The 27,508-nt window shown below is 42.8% G+C and overlaps 1 protein-coding gene across 3 annotated transcripts in view; it reads left to right on the top strand.

Annotated features, from left to right (window-relative positions):
- TPD52L1 (tumor protein D52 like 1) overlaps window positions 1–27,508 on the top strand; it is a 71,911-nt gene that overhangs the window by 9,328 nt on the left and 35,075 nt on the right. For 2 of the 3 annotated variants that reach the window (XM_025193579.1, XM_025193578.1), the window contains exon 2: window positions 5,553–5,701. In XM_025193579.1, the coding sequence (XP_025049364.1) occupies window positions 5,553–5,701 (149 nt within the window). Of the gene's footprint in view, window positions 1–3,746; window positions 3,876–5,552; window positions 5,702–27,508 lie in introns of all 3 variants that reach the window. The other variant, XM_025193580.1, reaches the window with a different exon arrangement.

The raw sequence follows: 27,508 nt of genomic DNA, 5'->3' as shown, positions 1-27,508 counted from the left end.
GAAGCCCCTGGGGTTGGGGCTTTCCTCCCCTCACTGAGCAGACCCCAGCTGAGGCGGAGGGCAGTGCCAGACCAGGGGAGTGCATTTCCCCGCTGCTCTCCACCTTTTAGAATCTGGCGGCTGGGGACGGGCAGAGCTGGGGCAATCCCAATCCCGGCTTGCCCAGCTATGGGGCGGGGGGCAGGTAGGGGGGATGTGCAGTGAAGAACCCCACTGCTGGGGCTTTTCCTCCTCTTGCACTGTACAGACCTGGGCTAGGGGAGCCTGGTGGTCCATTCCCCTGCTCCCCATCTTGCCAAGCTGACCGGTATAGGCAGGAAACAGGCTAGGGAGCAAAGGCTTAACTGCCTCAGCTCTATGACAACTAAGGGCAGGGCTGGCCCTGGTTCACTAGAGCAGACAGTACAGTGCAGGGGTTCAAAGCATCCTGGGACTCTGGGGGACTGTGAGTTAACTTGAGTTGAGAAGATGTTGGGACAAATGTTCCATAAACCAGTTTAACCTAAATCAGTTAAGTCTGATACTACATCCATCCAGGTTTATCCAACCAGGTTTGGCCATTTTTAAGCTAGTTTGTATGCAATGAACTTCTGTTCTTTTTCAGGTTTAAACTGGTTTCTGATCACTTAAATCGGTGTATGTGTAACTTCTGTACCTAACCCTAGTATTTACATGCCTGCAACCAACGTTCCCTCTAAGCTGCGAGGCGTACGCAGTTGCACAGGCGCACTCATGCTGTGCTGCCAGGCGTGCCTGTGCGGCTGCGCACACCACGCATCTTGGAAAGAACACTGCCTGCAACCATTGTACATGAAACACTAAAGCAGCTGGTAGCATGACTTTACTTACGTATATCTTTCAACATACTTCCTATTATACTATTCAGCAATGTTATGTAACCTGTTGGAATTTTTAACTCTTTTTAGGTCCCATGTAGAATTTAAGGAATAATTCCTTTGTCTTATTTCTACTAATGATTAGCGAATTATTTCCTTGCTACAGTCTAGTGTATTTACAGAGTATATACCAGGTACAGGGACTGCAATCCCAATTCCTTGAACACAAGGCGCCAACAGAAGTGACATTTGTTGCATGACTGGCCCCTTGAAAGTGCTCTACAGCTGGGCTGTGACAGAAGTGCAAAGCTGCAGAGCACTTTAAAAGTGGCCTATCATGCAACAAATTAACCTTCATTGATGAGAGATCAGATGAAGGTGCTCCGGCGTGGAGCACCTCAGGGAACTTGACCAGTAGGGACTAGGATTAGAGCTGGGCTGCTGCAGCCTAGCTCTGCCCCCAGGGCTGTCTACAGGGAGCAAGGGAGGAGGCAGGAGCTGTATGCTGGGGTTTGCCCAGCCTGAACTGGAGGTGGTGTGGGGATTGGTGAATTGGAGCCCCTCTGCCTTGCAGTCCCCTCCCAAATCCCATTCCCCCCAGCTGCAGCTCCCTCCCCCTTCTCTCTCCCTGCTGACAGCCCTGCAGCTGGGAGGGGGAGCAGAACTGGGGTGGGGGGAGGCTGCAAGCAGGTAACTTCTCCACTGGATTGGCTCTGAAGCACTGTGAGTTAGAGCAGGGAGCTGCACATTTGTCAGCACCCACAGGAGAAATTTAACAGCAGAAGACCGTTTCCTTGCTCATGCTCCAAATCTTTCCAGTCATCATTTAACCCAAAAGCACTCTTAGCTTTTTCTCTGGGCCATGCTCTGTGTTCTTCTGTGGGTGTCTCTGGTCCTTTTACATGATTTTCTTCATTGCCTCCTGTTATGCGTTCCCTACATCTTTCTCACCAGGGGTACTCAACCCCCAGCCCACTCCCTGCTGTCAAATTTCCGGGCTCCCTGAGGTGGGATCGGTCCCAGCCGGGCTGCCCTGTGTAGAAGGATTGGTCCCATTCCTGCATGGCTGAATCAAGCTGAAGCCTGATTTAGCTGCTGGAAACAGCCGAGACAGGGCCCAATATAGCTGTGTGGGGCCTGTTGTAACAGTGTGGAGCCAGTCTGATTTAGCTGCATAGGAATAGCCTGACAAGTGCCTAATGCAGCTGGACCATTCCCCCATGGGTCCACAGATTGGATCTGGCCACGTACAGACTTGGCACCGCTCATCCAGTCCATAAACTGAAAAGGTCAGCCACCACTGGTCTACACAGCAAAAAAAGGTGCGATTCTTGCACAGTATGGTATTCTTATGCTTTCTTTCGTTTAGCTAGCATTGGTAATGACAGTGGCAGAGAGTAGCAACCACAGTATGTACCCAGGGTGCCTGGAAGGTTTGTATTGTGGTAGTGCTAAAGCTTGTGGCACTAACTCTTTTTTCTGCTGTCACCTGTGCCAGTAAAATTTAAGCCTAGTACGGGACCCTGTACTACAATCATATATTTGCTTTATACACATGGGCAGCCCACTGTTAAACACAATAACCAGCACAGCCCCTCCACCTACTTAGTTCAAATTCCCAAGCAGCCTCACATGTACCTTTGTAGTGCATGGTGGCATTGTGCCCCTGCATGACTTTGAGGTACCTATTGTTTCCATTGCTTGCCTCCAGAAAGGATTCTAGTAGCTTGCTTCATTAAATTGCCTTCTGTGAAGGTTGATCGTTATACCTCCTGCCCCATATTTTGCTGAAGTGTATTCATCCCATGACCATTTCCCCCTCCAGCTCTCACTTAAGCACCATGCATGTGAAGGAGCTAATGTATATTTCCAAATATAATTAATAGAACTATATGTTGTGTTTTGTTGCTAATAAACAGGTATTATTATATTTCCTAAGGTCAGGTGGAGACATCAGTAGCAAGGCTCCTTTCTCCCATATAAGTACTCAGATAGATACAGTCCCAGTCGCAATGTGCTATGCAAAAAGTACATGGTACATGAGAGAGAGGAGAAGTATATGCTGTAGGATCATTTTTAAAACTACACCATCAACTTAAAATTTATATTACTCTTTGAAAATGTATGCTCTTTAATTAGTACAAGAAACCTAAAAGATAATTATAGGTTAAACTACAGGACAGAAGTAAGTTTTCTCTTGTTTCAGAGGATGCATAAGTCAGACTGGTCTGGGTTTTTCACTGTTTTCTCTGCAATGGCAGTAAGCCTAGAATTTTCAGACAGATGATGCCAGATGCCATTTTTTTTCTTCAGGTACTCAGTTTCAAAACGGAAACAGATTATTTCTAACAGCTTGTTTCAGGTCTAACAGAATATTTGTGAGAAGCACAATTCTGGGGAGTAGCCACCTTCCCTTATCATTTGCATGGTTCTTTCACTCATCAGTAGGAGACAAAAGTGTCAGGGGGAGTGTTTCTAAAACCCACAGCAAGTGGCAGGAAGACTGTGTGGTTCTCAGCTGACAAAGGCTTTCCCTATGTGCTTTATTTCAGGCAACAGATAACATTTTCAGGAGGGTCTCACCAATTCATTAGTGTAATCCATGTTTATTTTCAAAAGCAGTCTAATAGTGAGATTTTTCAAACAACCCTGAGCAGGTTTGATGCCTTGCTCCCATGGAAGGTAGAAGCCTAACCTGCTTAAGTGCTGTTTTAAAAATCTGTCTAAGTCCTTAAGCCTTTATGTTCAATACTTAAAAGTCCCAAGTCAGTGTTGTTTGGACACCTGAGGAATGTTTTGTACTATCTTAAACTTTTTTCTTTTAAACAATGACATTTTAAGTTGATGGTGTCCTTTTTTAAAACACAAATTTCTTTTTTTTAAACAAAATGCTTTTCTTTCCTTTAATAGTGTATAATGTCCACATCCATAGCATTATGCAAAGAGTCAGTGCTTTATATGAGGATTTGAAGATTTAGTTATCTAACTGAACAGATGGAAAGTAATTTTAATCAAAAGACTTTGAATAGTCACATCCAGGTATGTAATGAGCTGTCTAGTGCTGGTCCCCATAGGGAGCATTAAAAAGTGTTTAAGTATCTGTAAGGAATAGAAGTAACCTAGTTGTTTTGTTTTAATCTTGAACAGTATCATAGTGTTAATGAGGCAAACTGACACATTGGACACTTTGTTTTTGAGCAAATAGAACAATTTCACTAAATTAATACCTGCTTTAAATCAGACCTGTTTAATTTCTTTTCTTTCTTTTTTTCATACAAGCATTTGCCCAGTTAGCCCTTCACAGATTCTGGGTGTTTTCTAATGATTCCGAATCTTAACTTTGCTGCTTCTGTAATGTCGAAAAGAGGACCACTTGTTAGTTGTTTTATGATCGCTAAAATGGCAAGCAGTTCTGGATCTTGGTGATCTTGAATTCCACAAATGAAATGACGACACTATCACAATCTAGAGGAATTTTAGTATTGACCTCAATCCAGCTCTGTAGGTGCCTACAATTTCATGTTTATTCCTGACATACTTGTATAATTTAAAGGCCAATGAGAAGCCAATAGGCTGAGAATTAAACCATATGACTTGCAAAGGGCCAATGAGTCTTTGGTCAATTTTGTGGAGTAACACAATGTATTATTTAGGCAGCATAGAATAAAACCCTGAGGACTAAACCCCTGTCAAGTATACAAGCGCACAAGAACATTTATTACATGTATATCCCTTATCCTCACCAGCTTCAGTATTACAGGATGCCGCTTGCCTTTTCAGTTTATGAGCCTTTTCTGCTAGTGATGTTAAGCTCAGGCAGATTAGAGTGTTACTCACAGCATGAGAATATTGAATAAATGGCCAGCTGTTTTCAGCTGTCCTCTTCTTAGCCAGATGTCCTATTCATATGCTAGCTAACAGCATTATTTTTGTATAAAATGAAGTCTGAAAAATGTTGTTTGAAAAGATATGTTTGCCAAAGAATGAACAGTGGCATCAAAGAACCCCTTTTGACTGAACATATTCTTTAGAATGTATTCATGCACAAATTGGCCAGATCAAGATTGGTTCCTGGTTTTTAATTTCTTTTTCCTCTTTAATTAGCAAGGATTAGGTGACAGGTTAAAGGGCCCGATTGCACTTTTCTGTATAAAAAAATATCTCCCTACAAATAAGATTGAATCTAGTCATCCAGCCTAAAAGGCTTTTAAAAAATAGATGGTCCCTAAATTCATCCATTTCCTTGCTGGCTGTGGAAGAGTGTTGGGAAGTACAGTGAGTTTAAGGCATCTCTGCACTTTTGGTACTTTTAAGGGCTGATACAACTTTTATGCTTAGGGTGCAGTGAACCCGTTTAGCCAGTAGTCGTTTCAGACCAGCTGGACTAGGGAAGCATTCTTTAGTATGCCCTTCCTTTCCTCTACATGTTAGCCCTTCAAGGAGCCAGTAACTCTTCTTCTAGCGAGCTGTATTTATAGTGAGATGATGGAATAGCATGTTTGCAGAGACTTGTATTTTGAGTACAGTTATAATGTAAAGTATGTTTTGGGCATCTTAGAATCAGCAAAGTTACTTAAATTCTTTTTTTCTGCTCTATACCTGTCAAGTGCAGATTCATGCTAGCCTCAGTACGACTTTTAAAGCTTGGCATATGGTATTTCTTTTTTTTTTTTTTCTATGACCACATAGGTTAACATTTTTCTTCATTCCATTCAGCTAGAGGATGAAATTTCAACCTTACGACAAGTGTTAGCAGCCAAAGAGAAGCACCTGGTGGAAATCAAGCAAAAGCTTGGTGTCAGCTTGATGAATGAGCTGAAACAGAACTTCAGCAAAAGCTGGCATGATGTACAGACCACTTCTGCGTGAGTACAAAACTTGTTTATATTCCTTTTTTCCATGTTATGCAGCACATAATATGTTTTATCTTTTTGGAACCCTTGAGCAGTGCTACCTGCTGAAAAACTGGCCACATAGGAGCAAAGTACAGGAGCTAGCATGACAAACTCCTTAAAGCACCAAGATGGTTTGAAAGAAACCTATAGCAGCTACTGCATAACCTGTACTACGAAACCAAGTCCTGCCCTTATCTCACAGACCCCAGATACAAAGAAGAATAGTATGATCTCTTGGTCCTGTACATGTGTCTCTACTTCTAATTTTCTTTTCTTTGTAGAAAAACTGCAACTACAAGAAATATACTTATGCATGAATTAAAAAGGCCTCTGGTGCTCAAAAATGCTTAATACACAACTTCATGTGGGAATTTCCATCAGTTTTCATAATTTACTTCAGTAAAGGAATTAATAGACTATAAGGCTGGAAGAGACTTCAGAAGATCATCAGGTCCAGCCCCCTGCACCAAGCAGGAAAGATAACTGAGGGACAGGTGACCCCAGCAAGGTGACTGTCCAGTCTCCTCTTGAAGATTTCCAGGGTAGGTGATTGCACCACCTCTGGAGGGAGCTTATTCCACTCTGGATTTATTCCACAGTCTGGACACCCTGACTGTGAAGAAGTTTTTCCTAATGTTGAGCCTGAATTGATCTTTCAGGAGTTTGTGGCCATTACTTCTGGTTTTCCCCTTGGGTGCCCTGGTGAACTGTTGCTCACTGAGCCCTTGATGTACTCCCCTAGTGTAGCAGTAAGCTACTACCAGGTCCCTTTTCAGCCTTCTTTTCCTCAGGCTGAAGAGTCCCCAGTGCCTCAGCCTTGCCTTGTATGGCTTACTTTTTAAGACTCTGATCATACTGGTGGCTCTTCTCTGGACTCTCTCAAGCTTGTCCACGTCCTTGTTACAGTGTGGTGCCCAGAACTGGACGCAGTACTCCAGCTCCGGTTTCACCAGTACTGAGCAGAGCAGAAGAATCACCTCCTTGGCTTTGCTGGGGATGTAGTGATTGATGCATGCCAGAGTATTATTTGCCCTACTGGCTACAGCATTGCACTGCTGGCTCATATTCATATTGTGATCCATTATTACCCTCAGGTCTCTTTCATCTGTGGTGCTGGTCAGTTTGGTGCCGCCAAGCCTGTAGGTGTGTTGGGGGTTGCTCATCCTGAGGTGCAGCACTTTACATTTCTCGATGTTGAACTTGGTCAGATTCCAATCTGCCCAACTTGCTAGCCTGTCTAGGTACACCTGTAACTGTAGCCTGTCTTCAAGCGTGACCACACTTCCCCATAACTTGGTGTCGTATGCACCAGTTCAACAACATTAAGAAAATAGTCAGCTATAGGAGCAGCAGTGTTGCCTTGTGTATGAAAGAAGGGACTTGAATTAATGAGTCCTGATTCTGCTCAGGGCTTTGATACTGGCTTACAGTGTAAGGTTGGGTAAATATTAACTAATTTTAGTCTCTGCTTGCCGGTGTGTAAAAGGCATATCACTTGAACTTACCTCACTGAAAAGCGTGTTGTGAAGCTCAAGTTGTGTGTATAAAGTGCCTTGAGATCCCTGGATAAAAGGTAACATAGAAGTGCCAGCAATTTTAAAACTCTCATATAAATGGATGTATCATATTTATACAAATAGAAGACGAAGTCCACGCCCCCCTTCCAGCCAGCCCCTCGTCTTAAAAGGAAACCACATGAAATACATTTTCTTCTGTTAAACACCTGCCAAAAGCACTGTATGCTTAGTAATAGAAACCAATCATGGAGCTGATTAAATGCAGCCACCACTGAGATTGTCTATAAAACGTATGACCCAAAATGGGAAACATACTGATGAGAACTTTTTATTGTGTATGTATGGCCTTAAAAAAAGTGGTAGTTGTTCCCCCAGGAGGGAACGAGCAAGGTCCAACACCCTACCCTAGTGCCAAAAAGGATAATTGGGACCTTTTGGGGGCCCTTTTTTGTGGCCAAAATCATAGAATCATAGAAAATTAGCGTTGGAATGGATTTCAGGAGGTCATTTAGTCCAACCCCTGCTCAAAGCAGGACCATCCCCATCTATATCATCCCAACCAAGGCTTTGTCTAGCCAGTTCTTTAAAAACTCCTAGGATGGCGTGTTTTACTAGCCTTCTAGTGAGAGAGTTGTTCCTAATATCTAACCTAAACTTCCCTTGCTGCAACTTGAGACTGTTGCTCCTTGCCACCACTGAGAATAGTCTTATCTCCATCTTCTTTGGAACCACCCTTCAGGTAGCTGAAGGCTGCTATTCAATCCCAACTCGGTCTTCTCTTCTCTAGACTAAATAAGCCCAGTTACCTCAGCCTCTCCTCAAGTTATGTGTTCCAGCCCCCTAATCATTTCCATTGCCCTCCGCTGGACTTTGTCCAATCTGTCCACATCCTTTCTGTAGTGGAGGGGCCCAAAACTGGACACAGTACTCCAGATGTGGTCTCACCAGTACTGAATAGAGAGGAATAATCACTTTTCTTGATTTCTTGACAGCACTCCTACCAATGCAGCCCAGGATGCCGTTAGACTTCTTGGCAACAAGGACACACTGTTGGCTCATATTCAGTTTATTGTTTACTGTAACCCACAGGTCCTTTTCTGCAGAGCTGCTGCTGCCTAGTCAGTCAGTGCCTAGCCTGTACTGGTACTTGGGATTGTCCCAGCCTAAGTGCTTATTTAAACTCATGAGATTTCTTTTGGTCCAGTCCTCCAATTTCTCTCGGTCTCTCTGAATCCTAATCCTACCCTCCAGCATATCTACTACTATCCCCATCTTGTCATTTGCAAAATTGATGAGGATGCCCTCTATGCTATCCTCCAGGTCATTGGGGAAGATATTGAAAAGGCTGAGATACTGATAGGAACCTACCAGAAAGATAGGTTAGTACAGCCCATCTTGATAGGAGATATGGCAGTGGCCACTAAGTGCAGTCCCCCTTAGCGCTGACTCTTTTTCAAGTCATGGTAAGCCACTGCCTTGTAACTTCTTCACTCCCACAACTGAGTTGTGCCCTTCTTTCCCATTTCCAGTCATTCCTGTTTCTTCAGCCACCATAAATGCCTGGCAAACATCACCAAAAGGGGCCCCAAACAGTTCACCCAGAATCTCTCTGTTGGCCCCTCTCTCCACTTGGCATATATGATTAGTGTGGTCCCACCTTCCACAAAGTAGAGTTTGACTAGGTTGCCCTGTGTATCGTCTACATGTAATTTTTTTGAGAGCCCCAGGACTTGTGACAAGAACACCCAGTTCCAGTCATGAGTGGTAGATAATTAGGCCATGGATCCTTCATGGTGGGTATCTGGAGTACACACATATACTGAGCAATACTGAGCTGTGGGGTTATCATGGCTTGAAATACTGTTCACTCTGATGGGTCCCAGCCCAGTGAACTATATTATAAATCACGTTGACTCTGATGGGTCCCAGCCCAGTGAACTATATTATAAATCATGAACCTTTTGGCTTTGGATTAACATCATGCATAATTTGTACTACTGTGTAAAGAGTGCTGCTTAAAAGTGTGTTTGTGGAGTACCTAGGCACATCTACACGTGTAATTGTGGCATCTGAATAAACTGTGGAGCTTATTGCCCCGGGCATGCTGTATGAATGGGCACCCAGGAGCAATTAATTCTGGAGCAATAAACTGCAGTTTTTTCAGGCATAGCATATAGAGCCTACGAGGAGCAGCCCTGGCTGGCAGGGGGCTCTGGGAGTTTTCCTGCCAACCCCAGGGATGCTCCCTTCAGCTTGGTGTGCTATGAAGGGGCTGGGTAGGGCACAAGAGAGCTTCACTGTGGGGCTAGCCAGCAGACAGCCCCCTCGCTGAAGCACCTTCATGCATCAGCTAATCAGGCAGCACCTACACATGCTCTGCTGCTGGGTAAATTAGTTTACTCCAGCCTAATAGAGGTGCACATGTAGATGCCAAAATGTTTACTGCACAGCTACTTAGTCAGCTGCATAGTAAACATCTCATTTAGACATGCCTACTGTGCTCAAACTTGCAGCCATGTAAAAAAAGGGTAAAATACATCAATTCTGGATGAACTAAGTCTGTGGATACCCATAGTAATTTGCCTGCATGTAAATTATCACAGGCATGTTCATTTCAAAGTCAGTTGTTTTCAAATTGGCCCCTCACTTTCAGGTGCTCAGGGAGAGCAGGGTTGAGAGTAAGGGGGGTGAGGGGCTATGAGGGAAGAAGTTGGGGTGGGGGTACAAGGAGCCATCTGACCCCCCAGATTCATTTTCCCTGATGTAGCAGTCTGCGGGGGACAAATTCAAGGCAGACTTCCAATAATTAGATTCTATACCTGGAAATTGATAACTCATTTATAAATGTTCTATTTATAGAATCTAATTTGGGGGGGATAGTTTTCTGTCCAGGGTTATGTAATATTTGAGTAAATATAGTATTAACACACCAGGTCACTGAAAGTCTAATTTTTAAACTTAAAAAAAAAAATCACATATATTGCAACGTCCTGACGGCCTAGCACAGGTGTTTCTTGTCAAGAAGGTGCCACTGTGGTTGTTTTTAGGGTGGGAGTTGATTTTCTAGTTGGGTCTGCTGCCAAGGACTGACACAAGCCTTTTGTATAGCATAAAGAAAGGAGCTAAAGTGTACATAAGAAAATAGTGATAAGACTCACCCTGATTCCACCACAAAAATGTTCAAACCCAGCTTTATCTGAGCTGAATTTTTATTATTATTATTATTTTGGTATCTGAGGAAAAAACTGAGTGGAAGAAAAAGAGTTTCTGCAAGATGCCTGACAGGCAAAACAGCAAGCTCTAACACTCTAAGAAAACCTACATTAATTCTTGAGGTACTGGTCTCAACTCCATATTAATTAGGATTAAATTATACACCTAAAAAAGGAATTCAGCTCTTTTGTTTATGAACACATTGTACCAGTCCTAACATTACAGCGCTTGCTGACTGAGTACTGAATTAATAATAATCAAAAGAAAAATGCAGCTTATTTACAGTGCTAGTTTAAAGTAACTGTCAAAACCACTTTTGATGGAAAATTGGGTTTTTGTTAAAAATGATCTTTTTCTCAAGAAATCTGCTGTCTTTGTAAAGTGTCTTCTTTCAAAAAATCCAAACACCTACAGCCAAAAAATCAATTCAGAAAGGCCACCACAGTATTTTGTATCTGTTGTATCCTCCTCTCCTCTGGCTTCACAGCCAGGGCTTGTCTTCCATGATGCACATCGTAGCCAGGGACACCCCTGCAGAACTCAGTAGCTCAGGAAAAGAGAATGTGATACGCTGCGAGGAAATGTAGTTCAGCCAGGGAGCCTGTTCCATACAAGAGAATGGGGCATTAAGCACCTGCAACACCAATCTCATGAGGTATTGTAACAGAGTTTGAACCCAGATGTTCATTTTTCAGCTGAAGACTTGGGGCCCTGGTTTCTCTCTGGTTATATTTATTTGTAGTAGCAGGTATCTGTAGAGAAAGTGATTTGCATGTAGCTTTATCTTAGAACAGCTACTGCTGCTAAAAATTAGGTAGCAGAGTCTCAAAGGCACAAAGGGCAGATAGGCACCTAGGGGGCTTTTATAGATGTGCTCTGGGGCTAGGGGGGGGTGCTTTATTTAGAATGGCTCTGACAGCTTTAGTTGAGCAAGCTTTAGTTCAAAGAAAAATGACCCCACTGCCATTTTTCAGCATGTGATGCTGGAGTGCAGTAATTACCACACTCCAGCAGACTTGATTAATCAATTAGCCAATGCCCACTGAAAGCTGACTGGGTCTGGGTACCAAATTGCCATTTGTGCCTTTCAAAAATCTCACTCTCCAGGGTCCAATTCTGCAAGGTTCTGGGCATCCCAGATTGTTCTTGACTTCAGTGAGAATGGAGAACTTTCAGCACCTTGAAGGAGAAGACTGCAAAGATCAAGAAATAGACAGCGGTAGGCATTGTTAATTTAAGAGGCTGCATGGAGTTTGGTGCCTTATCTATAAAGGCGTTCTGTTTTACACTTGTTTTCTTCCTTGTTAAATGAGCAGGAGTGGATCCAGGATTTTTTAAAAAGCTCACTGGCATGGAGGGTGGGGCGTGCGACTCACGGGGCAGACGGGCAGTTGAGACCAGAGCTCTATGGTAGAGAGCTCACTGTGTGTGCATTATACCGTTGAAGTGAGGACTAGGATTGCACCACTGAACCCCCTGGATCTGCCCCTGATTAAGAGTGAATCAAAGGGCAAATATTTGGATGCCTACAGTTAGGAGCTTTAAATTAAAATGGCCTGTTTTGGGGGGTTTTTTAAGTGCCAAAAACTTTCAGCTTTCGTTGAAGCTGAATGAAGAGAGTTAATGGGATCTACAGATACTTTCAAAAATGTAAGGCCACTTTTTTTCAAAAATACAAAAAGCAGCAAGACACCACAAAAAGACACCACTGATCTCTGTGAGCTCTTCATTTTTTAGAAGAATCCTCATGTGGTATCCTAAAAAGAAATCAGCCTGAATGAAACGTTTCATTTAGGGGATTCTGTCTAGCAGAAAACATCTATTGCTTTCCTTATGTTGTGTAGAAGACCATAATTATAAGTTCCACGGATCTGAGTTTCCCATACACTCACACCCGTCACACAATCACTGTGTAGGTTCCTGTACAGAATCCATTTACTTAAGACACACTAACTCAACGGTGGCCAACTTGTGACAGGCGTGGCATGGGCAGCCTCTGTATGACGCACAGATAGAGGAGGGGGGCAGGAAGCAGAAGGCAGAGCAGTGGATCAGGCAGAGTAGGGGTTCACAGTGACATTCAGAAAGAGCACAGAGCTTAATTTGTGACATGCCTGCCAAAAAAAGCATCATGTTTGTGACAATAGCATGCATTTTTTGCAGCAGAACAATTTTTTTTAGAGGAAAACATGGAGTTGTCAAATTTTTCAGCTGTGAATACAAAATATTATCTATTTGATCCAGTTCATTTGTTATGTCATTTTAAGCCAGTTCATAATGCATTTTGTTGTTACTCTTTTCCTTTCCTTTATACCATGGCCTGACTTTTAGCAGAACCTGCATGTCTGGGGGGCGAGGGGAGACTTTGTTTCCCCAAGCCATCTTACCTGCATAAATTATAAAACATAACAATAACTCTGTGTTCATTTTGCATTTGTGCTGGTGAGAAGGAATTCAGGTAGAATTATCCGTTTTTTGAGATCACGTTAGTAGCAAACTACAGACTAGCACACTTCGGTTAGTTTAAAGCAATGAGTGATTATTACTCTTTAAATTATAATAATTGCATTTTAATGAGATGCTAAAAGGATAGTGTTGGTGACTTTTTAAAGGTAAAGTTAACAATCCTTTTGGATTCAGGTTTTTTTTACAGGGTACCTGGCAGTTAAAATATTAAACAAAACAAATTAAAGTATGTTTTCCTAATTAATATTTTGCTACCAAGAAAAGGTCATGTGTAAGATAAATACTTTCTTGACTGTGGCTGTTTGCTTTGCATTTGATTAGCTGCATTTTACTCCCCTTCAATATTTTAATTTTTTTATTTGAAATTAATTTCACAGTTCCCTGAATACTATTTTGGGCAAGAGGGAGAAATGTAGACATACTGATCTTTACCACAGCGCAGTATAAATCTTTAATGCATAGTGCACTAATGCCATGACATAGCCTTTAAGCAAATGCACTGTTTTTTATCCATATAAACAATCCCTAAAGAGTTCAGCATACTCTAACACAGTGTCTTCCATAACATCTTATATGCAGGAAACCTCAGCAGTCAAGTTAATTTATCCTGCTACATATCTGGTGACCAGTCTCTCGTATGAAGTGTTGGAAATGTATCTTGGCCCCCTGATGAGCATAATTATCTTCACCATGAATAGTCCTTCAGAAAGAACATTTTCTGAGTTTTGCCCATCAGTGTCTGCCTGTTCCTCCCCAGTAAAAGCAGCATGATATCACTGAGTCATCCTGGGCATCATCAGCACCAGGATTAAAGAAAGACCAGAGAGTAATTATGCTCAGATTCTTTCTATGGATTATTAAACAGCTGTTTCTCTGGCATCTCAATCTGGTCCAACATCTTCCAAAAGAGACAGCTAATTGTCCTCAATTTATGCCACCAACTATTGCAAAAACCTCTTCTAGCTAAACCCTTCAACCTTTCAGCCCCACAAGCCAGATGAGTGACCCAAGACCTCTCTGTGGCTGGCAACTTGCACACTGAGATCATGCCTTGTGACACCCCAGCTTGGCCCTATGTCACCCCAGCCCCACATACCTGGTCTAGTGTGCAGGGCCATGCCCTGTGCACTCTGCACACATCCAGAAATTTAGCAGCAGGGAAGTGGAATTCATGCTGCCACCACTCTCCTGCTGCCAAATTTTTGGATCCATGAGGAGCCCAGCATGCCAGATGACTTAGCTTTGTGGGCTGGGGATTGGGCACCCCAGAGCTAGACACATCCTGTGGAATCAGATCCTCTTTAAATAGATATCAGTTCACCCCACAACTATGTGCATGGTTTATGTAAAAGAGAAAATGCTGGTTATTTTTACATAAAAGAAAAAATGCTATTTATTTGTTCAATTTTAAGGCAGTGAAATCGAAGCATTAATACAGTGTAAGAGACCAAGACCATGGTTATAAAATCAAGTATTGAATAATGAATTGTTTAAAATGCATCATCATTAAAATCTTAGCTTTGTATCCCTGGTTCTTTAAAGCTATTTACAAGACAATTACATTACATGTTTATCTAATCTCAATCACACAACATAAATTTCAACAACAACAAATACTGGAAAAGTATTTTGGAAGACAACTCCTTTAAAGGGGATTCAAGTGTATACATCCATGCAGAATGCCCAAACTTTATTTGTCATGTTCTATTGCTTTTGAGTGGAACTAGTGGGAAAGTGGGTGGGGTTCCATTTGTCTTCAAGGAAATCTATGCCTTTCAAAACAAAACAAAAGAACATATATATATTTTGGGAGGAAAGGTATTTTGATTCAGAAATGCTGCCATTCATCCTAGAACTTGTAATTCAGGTAGTTTAGGCTCTCATTATCCAGTGCAGAATTGAGGGGAATAATTACTTCCCTGCTGGCAATGCTCCTACCAACAGAAGCCAGTATGCTGTTAGCCTTCTTGGCAACAAGGGCACACTGTTGACTCATATCCAGCTTATTGTCTACTGTAACCCCAGGTCCTTTTCTGCAGAGCTGCTGTCCAGCTAGTCAGCCCCCAGTCTGTAATGGTGCATGGGATTCTTCCGTCCTAAGTGCAGGACTTTGCAGTTGTCCTTGCCGAACCTCATTTCTTTTGGTCCAGTCTTCCAGTTTCTCTAGATCACTGAATCCTAGCCCTAACCTCCAGTGTATCTACTACTCTCCCCAGTTTGGTGTCATCCACTTTATCTTCCAGTCCATAAAATCAGATCCAACGAAGGGAAAAACTAACAACCTAATTTCAGACTCCTATCCACACTTCATCTAGTGATAGTGATGGGGACCAGTCCTTTTCCCTTGAGTCCAATCCCAAAAGCACATACTTCTCTAGTGGAACTGTGAGAATCAAGGTGACTGCCCCAATCCCTATGCACCAGCCCCAGCAAACATAGCTCCTGTGTTGCCAGGACCTCATGCAGATGCAATCTGAGTAAGGGAGGAACCTCCTTATGGGGAGCTTGTGCACTGGGAGGGCAGGGGGAAGGTTCAGAATTGTCTGTATGCAATAATTCATACCCTTTATTTATGTGTTAGGCAAAGATTGGAGAATTCAGCTGGGATTTCTTGTCTCTTCCCCACCTGCAGAGACCAAACAAAGATACCACCCTCAGTTAAGGTCCCTATGCATAAACTTAGCTCTATTCACAAGGAACTTGAGAACAACATTCAATTATCCTACAGTATGTGGGAAAGCCAGATATTTCAACTTGTGGAAACCCATATTTTGTTATGCAGATTTCTACCAGTTAATGAGAAAATAGAAGCCAGTGGGGCTCTGTGTGTGTTTGCAAAATTTAAAAACAACAATACCTGGGACCTTCATTAGCGTGACTTTAAATATAGAACATTTCCAGAGAAATGGAGTTTTTCATGTAGTAAGCCATAATTTATGGGGCAATTGTAATCCTGCTGTGGGGTTTTGTTGATTGCAATATATTACATTCCCACACAGAACTAGGAACAAGCAGTAGTAATAATTAGAAATAGAAATGTGGGTGTTTTTTCTAGTTTCAACATGACACTGCCTTCAGAGATTTTTTTTCTTTAAAGAGCACTTCATTTACTTGAAATTTAAAGTGAAGAAATAAAAAATTGGTGCTTTGGCATGTTTAAGCCCCTTCTGAGTGCTACCAAGCTGCTTGCAAGCCTCTGTGACCTGTTGAAGGGTGTTTTTGGAGTAGCCATCAGCTTTTCAGGGTGTCATTGGTCATATCAGGCTCCCTCCGTTTGGGTGGTCTGTGCATGCACTATCAGGATGTTGCCTGTGCTGTTGCTGCTGCCAGTAGCAGTTGCCTCTGATGACCTTGTCACAGAAAGCACAACCATAGCAGAGGTCTAACTGCCCAGGACTGCACTTTCTTTGGGAGGCACCAATAAGCAGCTGAAGTTTGCCGCTGCCACTTTTTTTTTCTATGTTGTCACAATTGCACATATTGAATGGGCAAAATTTTTCTGCTTCCAGTGGCAAAAATATGGGGTGATATCTTCTCCCTAGCAGCAGTGAATGGCAGAGGCCAGGCCACTTGACAAACCTACATTCTTCACAATGTCCTTCAGTTGCTACCGTGGTCTGGCACCACTGCTGCTTGATGCTGGGGCTGAAGCTGAATGACGAGCATAGGATGGGAGAATGAGGTGCTCTCCACCTCTGCTCTAGTTTGGCGTGATACCCTCTCCCCCCTCTTTAGGCAGTGCTTGAAGATCAGGCCCCACTCAATCACCCATCTCTGTGCTACTATGCCACAGTCCCAGTTCAATGTGACAAACGCTCAAAAAGTCTTATTGCCTACAAAGCATCTAAACACTAATGCACATAACCAGACGATCTATGGTATAGGTCAGAATACTTGATGAATACTTGCAGGCATGATTTGTAGAAGCATCTTTTAAGCCAAATTTATTTTATATGCATCAAGGGTTCCCAGATCCTCTTTTATACACCAATTAAAAAAAAAAATGTTAACAGCATGCACATCTTGGTTCTCACCAAATGATAAAATATGGCTCACCTTGATCTTTGTGCCTTGTATCCTTATTTTGGGGTTCTGCTTGGTCTTACCAATCACTCCTTATCTGTTACCTTGTGAGTCCAATTTTCCCAGCACCTTCTAATCTATGTCCATGTAAGCAATATATGGTAATGCCTCATTTCATTCTCAGTGGATTAGTCCTACTTTGGTCAATGCTTGGTCAATACACTCATGGATGGAGGGTAGGGTCTAGGGCTATGCATGGAGTTAGGGGCGAGGACAGTAATAAATGGGAGGTAGGCTGTTAGGAGGCAAGCTGGTGTGATAAAGGACAGGGGGGAGGTGGTCCATGGGTCTTGGCAGAGGACTGGAGGCAGGTTGCAGAATCTGAACGGATCTACAGTATATGCTACTATTGAGGAGAATTTAAATTCTGCTCCGACTTGTCAACTGAATATAGGAGATGGAATCAACACCAAGACAAAAGAATAATCATAACATTACTTAAGAAAGAGGATTTAAGCAACTGTAACAACTGGTGTGGGATCACATGGCTCAGTCCCCCCCTCTTTTATGCAGTTTATTCTGAATAGAATACACAATACGTATCACCTTCAGCAGATTTCAAAGCAATGAGCTATTCCTGTATTGTTCGTGTCCTCACGTTGCACGATATCATCAATCAAAGCTATGAATGGCAGCTGCCACTCATTTTAAATATCACTGAGTTTCAGAAAGCATTTAACATGCAGACAAAGTGTTCCAGGGGCAGGTATATAGATTCCCCAGTAAAATTATCCAGATCTAGAGTTTTTCTAAGGATGGAAATGTGCTGTGACCTTCTACCAAGGATTAATAGCCTATTTTTTGTTTTGTTTTTTGAGTTAGATAAGGGTGTGTCCCTTCCCATTTGTATGGAGCTGCCATTGACTGCTATGCCACAGACCTCTAGCATGGAAAGGTGGAATTGTATTGGTAGCTCGGGTTGTTGGAGATCTGGACTGTGCTAATGATATCTGTCTCTTGAACACACTGATTAAATTGCATGAAGCAAACCACCCTCCCCCAAATAATAGCCTATTATGGGCTGCTAAGTAATTAGATCAATATGAAAGTCAATATGACTGAAATAACCATGTGAATTAAGTGCTCTTTTTGGGGGAAGCTCCCCCTGCTATAGAAGTGTAACATCATCAGGCCTCACCTGTAGATCTTTAATAGCAGAGTCCTAAACACAGCTCAGAGTCATTGAAGACCAACAAGTTTGTTCCCAGGGAAGATAAACAGCTATCAGCTACCTGTCTTGGAATTCAGAATGAAGTGGGCAATTGGAATAATGATAGATTTAACAGCTATATTCTGAGAATGCTGGATAACAGGCTTTGCAAACAAGTCTTGTTTGTTGCCGCCCAAGGGAAAAAGAAAAGAGGTCAACACAACAGGTTTCCAGTGGGTTAAGGTCTGAAGCAGCAAATTTACAGGCTAACAACCTGAGAAAATTAGAAGAACTGGCTCAGGGCAGGATGACTTGGTGAAAACTGACCTCTGCCCTACTCACCTCACAGGGTGAGATTTGGATTGGATTGATCTGATTTTGTCATGTTTGCTCTGCTCCCCCAGCCAAAGCAGGCCAGACCCTAGTGGCTCCATGTTTAAGGAGTGCGTGGTGAACTCTTAACAATCATCGAAACCCTGCGTCAAAGCCCAATGAAGTAATGGAGGGAACTTTTTGTTCACTATGGTAGATTTGGACCACATCTAGTAAAGGCAGTTATGTTCATGGTTAGCTGCTTTCATTCTTGTTCAGATTTCTGATACCTTGACACTGTAACAGGGAGATGCCAATCGCAGTGAAGACTCAGCAGCAGCAGCTTTGTTTGTAGGACTATCGATTCTGATGGTCTTGTTTTGAGGGATGTTGATTGTGGTGGCAGTGGAAACATGTTGATGGATTGTGCATTTATTGTGAAGATTGGGTTGTATCCCATTTTGTGTCTGTTGATCAGCAGCGAGTTTGCTTCTGCTGATGAGTTGGCTGAGGTTAGGGAGTTTTGTTTGAAGGCCAAGGAATGGTGGTGGGGAGCAGGGGAGGTTTTGGACTATTTCTCTCAAGGTCTGATCTTTTACAAGCTGTAATTCTTTGATGATCTTTATAAATTACAGTGCAGGGTAGTATGTGACAACTAGGAATGAGCGGCTAGCTGGGAGGTTTCTTTTTGTGTTGTAGTAGATTGCAGGGTTAGTTGGGTGGCACATTCACAACTACAATCTTACTCTGTGTTGGAGTGTCTTTGCTGGGTAAAAGCTGTTTTCAGATTGGTGAGGTGGGTGTTGCAGATATTCTCCTTAGAGCAGAAGCAGTGGATTCTGATTACCTGAGTATGGATTACAGCTGTCCTGGTGTGGCTGGGATGATTGCTGGTTTTGTGAAGGATCATCAAACAATTACAGCCTATATTCAGAAAAGACCACACGTCCTGTTAAGTATAACTAACCCCCACCTGCACTCCTAGCCTTATGTAACTTAGCCTCTGTCTGCTTCCTTCTCTGACCTGATGGCAAGCAAACACTTTATGCCTAGTAATTTGTCCAACATCTCTCAGCTTTATAGATGGTCCAGTAAAAGGTATCACAAAAATACTTCTCATCTCTTTCCTGAACCATCATGGCTACAACAACAACTCTATTTCACAAATATTTCTGTTTCAAAATCAATGAGACAGCAGATGAGGCAAGGGGAGGAGATTGGAGTGACACGCAGAGAGAAGTGTGGGGCTAATTTGTGCTACACCTGCCCTTGCTGTGCTAAATAGTGTAATGAACCCCAAAGTTGGACAAGAGTGAGATCATCAAACTCATTCCGATTTACAACTGCATGTGAGAATCCACTGCATACACAAACTTACATATACAAGTTTTAGTTGCATGGACATACTTGTACTAAATGGAAAAATGATGAAGGGTTGTATTCAGCTCTGTTAGAGCCACCCAATCCTAGGGAAAGCAGCAGTTGCACAGATATCGTTGGCAGACATTACAATTAAGACGCAACAAAATGAGAAAAAAGCCACAAAAATATTCCAAAGATGTGTAACATGTTTGTGGTTGGTTTCCATTGTGACTTAAATTGAATGAGTGGCAGACTAACCTGAATCAGTTCCAGACCCAGGTGCGATCCTGGGGCTGGGACTGGCGATCAGTTGATTGTTGAATCAACTGATTCCATGGAAGTCTTGACCCAGCTCTGGTGTGATCCCAGGGTTGGCATGACAAGTTCAGCCCCAACCCACCCTGAGCCCCAAGACTACTGGATCTGATCACAAACCCTGGTGTTGTCTTGGGGCTCATCTTGCCGTGTGTGTGTGGCATGTCAGGAAGTGCAATTACTGTGATGGGGAATGAGATCCCATCACACCATTAAATTAAGGTGTGTCAGGGGCCTTGATTATAACACTCAACATTCAAGAATCTTTTTCCATTACCCAGATTTTCTTTCATGTATTTTCCCTGTCTCCCCCCAATCTAACTGGGTACAGAATTTTCTGCCTTAGTAAACAGACATACTTAATTATATACTGAAGGCATTTGATGCAAATACATTTCACTTGAAGGTGAAAGAGTGAGCTGTCGGCTGCTTTATGGATCAGCCAGGCCATAGTTCATCTTATATTACAGTGCACAAATGCATCTCTCAAGTAATTGTATCACAAGGCATTTCACAGTTTAAAGTATTTTAAGATGCTGGTATGGTACTGTATATAAAAATCAGTAGTAGTCACTGAGTGCACGCTGCTCAGTCCTGTGGGTCTCCTTTTGCTCACCCTAAGTGGAGGTCTGATAGAGCATAAAGTCAATAACAAAAATCTCATAGACTTTGACACCAGAATTTCACCCATAAGTATCCAGGGAGCCAAGACAGGAGATCTGAAAGGCTGTGCAGAGTTCCGGATGGACATTTCTGGTCTCAACAGATCCCTCAGGATCTGCAGGCTCTGTGGCCAAGGGGATATTATATCCCAGTGCCTGATACCTTTGGCATAGATTTCTCTGCAGGAGGGAGAGCTCCATCAGGGGCATAATTCTTATTGGTAATTTGAGGTGTAGATTCCCACTAGAGCCTGTATAACTTCCAGTAGTCTGAATATATTTGCTGAAGGGAAAATGATTAAGAAACTATATGCAGCTGCTGTCTCTTATTAGCAGAGTTGGAATTAAGCTCAGGTCCGCAATAAACCTTTATGTTCATCTGCAAATGAAGCTGCAAGACACCAGCTCACTTTGACATTTTTAAGTACATGCTCTCGGCTGTATCTTTAAAGAAGGAACTGTTCACGCAGCATTTATCACTTGCGTGCATTTTAAAGCTCAAATGAAATAAGTGTTATTGAATTAAATACCTTTAGCCTTCACATGAAACCCACAGCAGAAGGTCTTTATGCCAAGAGTTTCATAAAAACGCAGCTGTTTTATGCTTGTTCCAGAAAATGTCATTCTTAAACTGACTAATGGCTTGAGCAGAAAAAGAAGCAAGCTCTGTAAAGCGTGACTTGTGCCACCAGGCTCTGCTCTTTTGTATGGTTTTTGTTGTTAATTGTTTGTGTATTGTTACATCTTTTGTACGCTTTGTTGCTGAGGAGAGTTTGTAATGGATTAATTTTGCAAGTTAAGATCAAAGAGGTAGAACAACACTGAATGAAGGTGCATTGGTAATAGTACCTGTTGGCAGTATTTTTTATTGAAGTTGATTTTTAAAATATTTATGCTCTATTATACCCTATTAAATATGTGAAACTTGCCATGACAGAGGAGAATAATATATTTTATACCCTGCCTCTTAGAGAAGAGGCATAGCTAGCTATTTTGGCACCCCTGGAAGAGTGGGGCAGAGGGAGAAGTTGTGCTGAGTTCAGAACAGGGGTGAGAGGGCAAGCAGAGTCTTACTGACTGTAGCCAAGGCATATGTAGACACACATACCCGGCAGGGGGTTCAGAGCTCCAGCTGCATGGATTCAGGGGAAGGACTCCACACATTGGTCTCACTCCCCAGCAGCTGTGGTGCTAACCCTTTCATAGGTGCCAGAGAATTGTATGTATAGGACTGTAAAATCCTTAATTCAGTGGTAGCTCTGAGAGGGTTAACCTGGTAGCTGTTGGCTAGGCAGGCACCTTCCCCCTGCAGTTGCAGTCCCCCCCCCCATAGTTAGGCTTGGCAAGATTTGATTTTTATTGGTGAATGTCAATAAATGGTGATTTCCACCTCACACTCACAGACCAATGAAAAAATATTTCCATCATTAATCATAGAAAAGAGAGGAGAAGAACAGAAGGGTGTCACAGGCTGGAGTGTAGAGGGTTGGTCTCTTTAAAGAGGAAAGCAGGTGGCAGCCTAATGACTTCTCAATTAAGCAGTTAGCTGCTTGTTCACAGGTGCCAGGAAGTGAACTGGAGGTAGACAAGAAGCTACTTGAACCCCTGCCCAGAGGGAGGGTAGAGAGTAAGAGTATTGTAGTTGGACTGGAAGCAGCGGCCATGGAGGAAGGCCGGTGAAGCAGTGGTGGAGAATTCCTGAAGCCCGAGTGGGAGAATTCAGCTGCAGAGAACCAAGGAAATGCTGTAAAAAGAGGCAAAGCAGCTTACTGGCGAGATTGGTATGTGGAGAGAGAGACTCCAGTTAGAAAGGGTACAAGTTTTGGCATTTTCTTGGCCTTTTTGTTGGCTTTTTTTGCCATCCCAGGGGTGGAAGATGTTTATGTGTTAATGTAACTTAAATCAATACTGAAACTGAAACAACGCTTAAAATAAACATCAATATCATCCATCAAAATTATAAAAAAATGAAAATTGAACTCTGCAAGCCTATCCATAGTGGAGGGGGAGTGACATTCATAAGGGGACTCCTGCCCCAGTTTGATACAGCCACAGGCTCCAGCTCCTGCCTCCATTCTGGAATCCCTCATTAGTCAGTGCCTGGGGTTTATGCCCACCTTGCCCACCACTATTATGCTACTGTCTTAGTGACCCAGGTTTGGGTCTACAAAGTGTGCGGGCCGGGAGCGGTCCGAGGCTTTCGGGGGCGCGCGGCGGGCTGTGGCCAGGAGCCCTGGCACGTGGGTCGGGGAATGCAGGCCGGCGGACTAGAATTAGGCACGGACGCGTAGTGGTTGATTAATGATTATTTTACTTACACCGTAGATGGTCACGGTGCAGGCAGGAGAAAACTTTGCTTAAGTTGCAGTTACAAAACTCGTACGAACAAGACCCGTAGAGAAACTCGAGCCTCTTGAAATAACTCGGAAAGAGCTCTGGATACACACACATGAAGTTTGCTAGGCTCCGTGGAACGAAAGCGCGCAGGGAAGGGTACGTCGAGGGATTAGGCGGCAACGGGGAGAGGTTAGAGGTTGATCAGGCCCCTATATCCTTCTTAAGGCACACGCTGGGTTTGTTAGGCTCCGCAGCGCTTAGAGTTCTTCACAAGATGTGAAGTCCTCCTTCTCCTCCTCCAGATGGTTGTGGAGTCCTCCCTTGCGGGGTTCTCCTTGGAGTTCTCCAACTTGGGCGGAAACCGCTCAAGCCTCTTATATAGCTAGCAAGCCAATCGCTAGCCGCCATGTGGGAATAATTTAGAAACAGCCAATAGTGGGGAACAAATTTGCATGCAAATGGCGGGAACTCCTTTGCACTGGGGTTTTCTCTTTGCAACTGAGAATTGCACCGTGCAAAGAAAGCTCCTCGTGGTGGGAAATAATTCTGCAGTGCCGAAACACACACAAAATCATACCCTTCGATTATGACACAAAGAAAAGTCAGACTTTCTCTGACCAGTCATCTGGTCATGAAAGAGTCTTAGGACGATGGTAAATTTCCCTGGGCAGCCAAACTTTGATAAGATCTTCCATAGAACCTCATGGTTAACAGTTGAAGACTTTGGTCAAATCGATAAAGGCCACATACAGTTCCTGGTGCTGTTCTTGGCATTTTTCCTGGGTCTGCAGGGCCACAAAAATCATGTCCATGGTGCTGCTCGAGGGTCTGAAGTTGCGTTGAGACACAGGAAGGATTTCCTCAGTAAGAGAGAGCAGTCAGTTCAGCAGAATTCAAGTTCAGATTGTCCCAGTGATGGGATAGTTTCCATAGTAAGCCTTATGTCCCTTTTTTAAAATGATGATATTGGCATTCCTTACGTCAGCAGGATTTCCTCAGTGTTCCACTTTTTAAGAAACAGTGCGTGGAGCTTGTTCATCGTAGCTTCCCCACCAACTTTGAAGACCTCAGCTGATAAGCCACCAGAAGTAACATTGCAAATGCTTAGGCAAGCAGTTTTCTAACAAAGTGGTAGTGTGTAGGATTCATTGTGTAAGGAGAACAAGATGCAGCCCACCAGCTATCGTCAGGAGATAAAGCAGAAGCAAATCCTTGGACATGGTGAAGTTAGCAAGAAACCAGAAAGAACCAGCAAGTGACCAGAGGAAGCGGAAGTCAAAGTCTTGAGCATGTGCACTTAGCAGGAAGGCATGTAAATGAATGAAATGCATAGGCAATTCCATGCTAATGAAGTAAACCGTAAGCAGAGACAGAGCTTGAGATAGGAGATATGGATGAAACCAAAGGAAGGGCGAAGGTAGAGTAAATGTTAATGAGCATGAACCAAGGTGTATAAAATGTGAAAAAAAACTAATGTTCAGTGCAGGTCCCCTGGTTCATGGGCTGTGTGTCTGTGAGGGACTTGGCCCGAAGCTGTCTCCATTCTGAATAAAGCTGTTGTGAGCAGTGTGTGCTGATGTTTGCTCCCTGCTTGCTCTGGCTAATGAATAACAGGATCCATGAGCAATTGGATTGTCATCTCCCTAGTCGTTGGGCGCCGCATGGAGTCAGGGTCTAACGTTTTCATCAGTCACTGTCGATTCTCAATTCAGGAGCTTTTGGTAATGCTCCTTCTAGTGGTTTTTGATAGACTTGTCTTTGAAGAGTATACTGCCATCTTCAGATCTAAGCGGGGTGAGTCCACAAGAACTTGGTTCTTACGCAGCCTTGATTGCACTGAAGAAGTTCTGCATGTCATGACTACCAACAAATTGTTGGATTTATTTCACCACCTCTTCCCACCACTTGTTTTTGATTTCTTGAGTCTTCCTCTGGCCTTCAGCTTTAAGTCATCGAAAGCCTTCAGGTTTAAGCCATCCGGCTTCTGACTGGACTTTAGTTTGCTTTTGCCATTCACTGAAAGCTTTTCTTTTCTGATCAAGAAGGGCTTTGATCTTGGCATTGTTTTTGTCAAACCAGTCCTGATGGTGTTGTGTGACAGAGCCAGTTGATTCTGTGCAAGCCTCATGGATGGTCTCTTTTACAGCTTGCCAATATTCCTCAACACAAGTGTTATCATTTTCAGTCTTAAGACTGGTGAGTTTCTTACTGAGATGTGTTTGGAGGGCTTTACAGTGTCTAGGGGTCTGAAGGTATTTGATGTACTGTCTTTGGATTGATTTGGGTTATTTTCAATGTTCATTGCAACCCTGATGGACACGATTGATTTCACTAAACAATGATCAGTCCAGCAGTCAGCTTCTCTCATGACCTGTGTGATATGGAAGTCTTTTTAGATCATGCTCTCTTATGATGATATAGTCAGGAGGTGCCATTGTTTCGAGTTTTGTAGGGGGGTGTTGCAGTGTTGTTTTGTACCTGTCATGTTGTCTCAAGATAGTGTTAGTAATGATAAGGTCATGCTCTGCACTTTTACTGAGTAAAAGGATGCCATTGGAATTAGCCTTGTCCACTCCTTCCTTCCCAGTGGTGGCCCTCCATATGTTTAAGTCCTGGCCAACTCTCATATTGAAGTCTCCAAGGAGGATGATCCTGTTCACTTTTGGGATGGTAAAACTCATCTTTCTATTCTTCCTTGGCATTGAGTGTTAATAAATTAGCTAATAGTTAATAAAGCCTGCAGAGCAAATGTAAACTTCTCTTTTATTAAATTCTCCATTTAAATTTAAATTAAATTGCTAAAGCAAAAGTTAATGAGCAAAATTCTTGAACTATTGCCACAGTTCAACAAAAATGAATAGCAGCAACTCTCATACAGGACTCCACTGGGCCACACAGGGCTGCGGGCACCCAGCTTTCAGCTTAACAGTCCAGGGGGCGACTCCCATTGCACTAGGAAAAAAAAGCCAGCATGATTGAGATCTGATCCGTGATCCCAAAATCACACCTCCTGTCATATACATGTGGATGGTTTTTAAATGAACGTGTGCCAGAGGCCTTTGATACAGGTAGAGTAATTTCAAATTTAGTTCAATGTAAATTGGGAATACATCTGTTGAAGCCAGCATCTGATTGTCCTGTTACACTGGTGTAAATATGGGATGACTGTATTAGGCTTAATGGGGTGATAGCAGTTTTACCTCAATTTAAGGAAGATCAGTTTCAAGCCTAATGATCTTACTGTTTAAAATTGACACGAGTTAGTTAGAAAGGCTGTCTCTACGTATGCTCACAGGGTGGGGGCGTTAATTAAAGCAGTTCTCAGAGAGCTACTCTAAAATGCCACAGCATAATGTCTGTTAAGCCCCTGCATGTTTAAAAATGGCTTTCAGATGCTTTAACTAAAGCTCATTCAATGAGCTTTAGTTAAAGCACCCCAGCAGCCGTTTTTAAAACTGCAGGGACGCTGTGGCAATGTGTGACGCTGTGGCAATGTGTGACGCTGTGGCAATGCTAGTACATACTAATTAGAATGTGTTGGAACACACAGATAGGCACCCAAAGAGATCAATTGTTTCTTTAATTTTGTTGCTGTAAATATCCTCAGTTACTTTCCACTGAGGTTCCTCTGTCTTTATACTAAGGGTCATTTGATCCTATTTCAACCAGTGGTCAATTGTCACTTACATCCTATAAAATTGTAAAGCATTAGGTAAAATTACTATAGTTCAAGTGACCCATTTCATCAGACCATTTTGGAGTCCAGGAAGATCATTAATTAAAACTGTTTTCCCCCTCCTAGACAGGGTGGATTGATTTAAGTCACTGATTTAAATCATGCTTTAAACCACCAAGCCAAAAGCTTGACTTAAATCACTAATTTTTTTTAATCAACTTTCCCATTGTATTTTTTTTGTTTGCTTGTTTTTAAAAGAAAGTAGACATTTCTTGGTCAATATATCAATTCAAACTTGTAGATTTACAAGCACATTATGTTTTGGGTGTTTTTACAGTAGATTTGATACATATGTTTCCTAGGTACACAAACTAATATTTGTGTTTCACTTAGCGCTATTTTGCTATAACGCTCATTTTAAATTAATATCTGATTTCATAGATTTCATAGATATTAGGGCTGGAAGGGACCTCGGAAGATCATCGAGTCCAGCCCCCTGCCCAAAGGGCAGGAAGTCAGCTGGGGTCATAGGATCCCAGCAAGATAAGCATCCAGTTTGCTCTTGAAGGTGTTCAATGAAGGCGCTTGAACCACCTCCGGTGGCAGGCTGTTCCAGACCTTGGGGGCTCGGACAGTAAAGAAGTTCTTCCTTATGTCCAGCCTGAAATGGTCTTGTAGTAGTTT

Source organism: Alligator sinensis, unplaced genomic scaffold (assembly GCF_000455745.1).
Source record: "Alligator sinensis unplaced genomic scaffold, ASM45574v1 scaffold152_1, whole genome shotgun sequence".
NCBI lineage: Eukaryota > Metazoa > Chordata > Crocodylia > Alligatoridae > Alligator > Alligator sinensis.
This window is presented reverse-complemented; position numbering and strand designations above follow the sequence as displayed.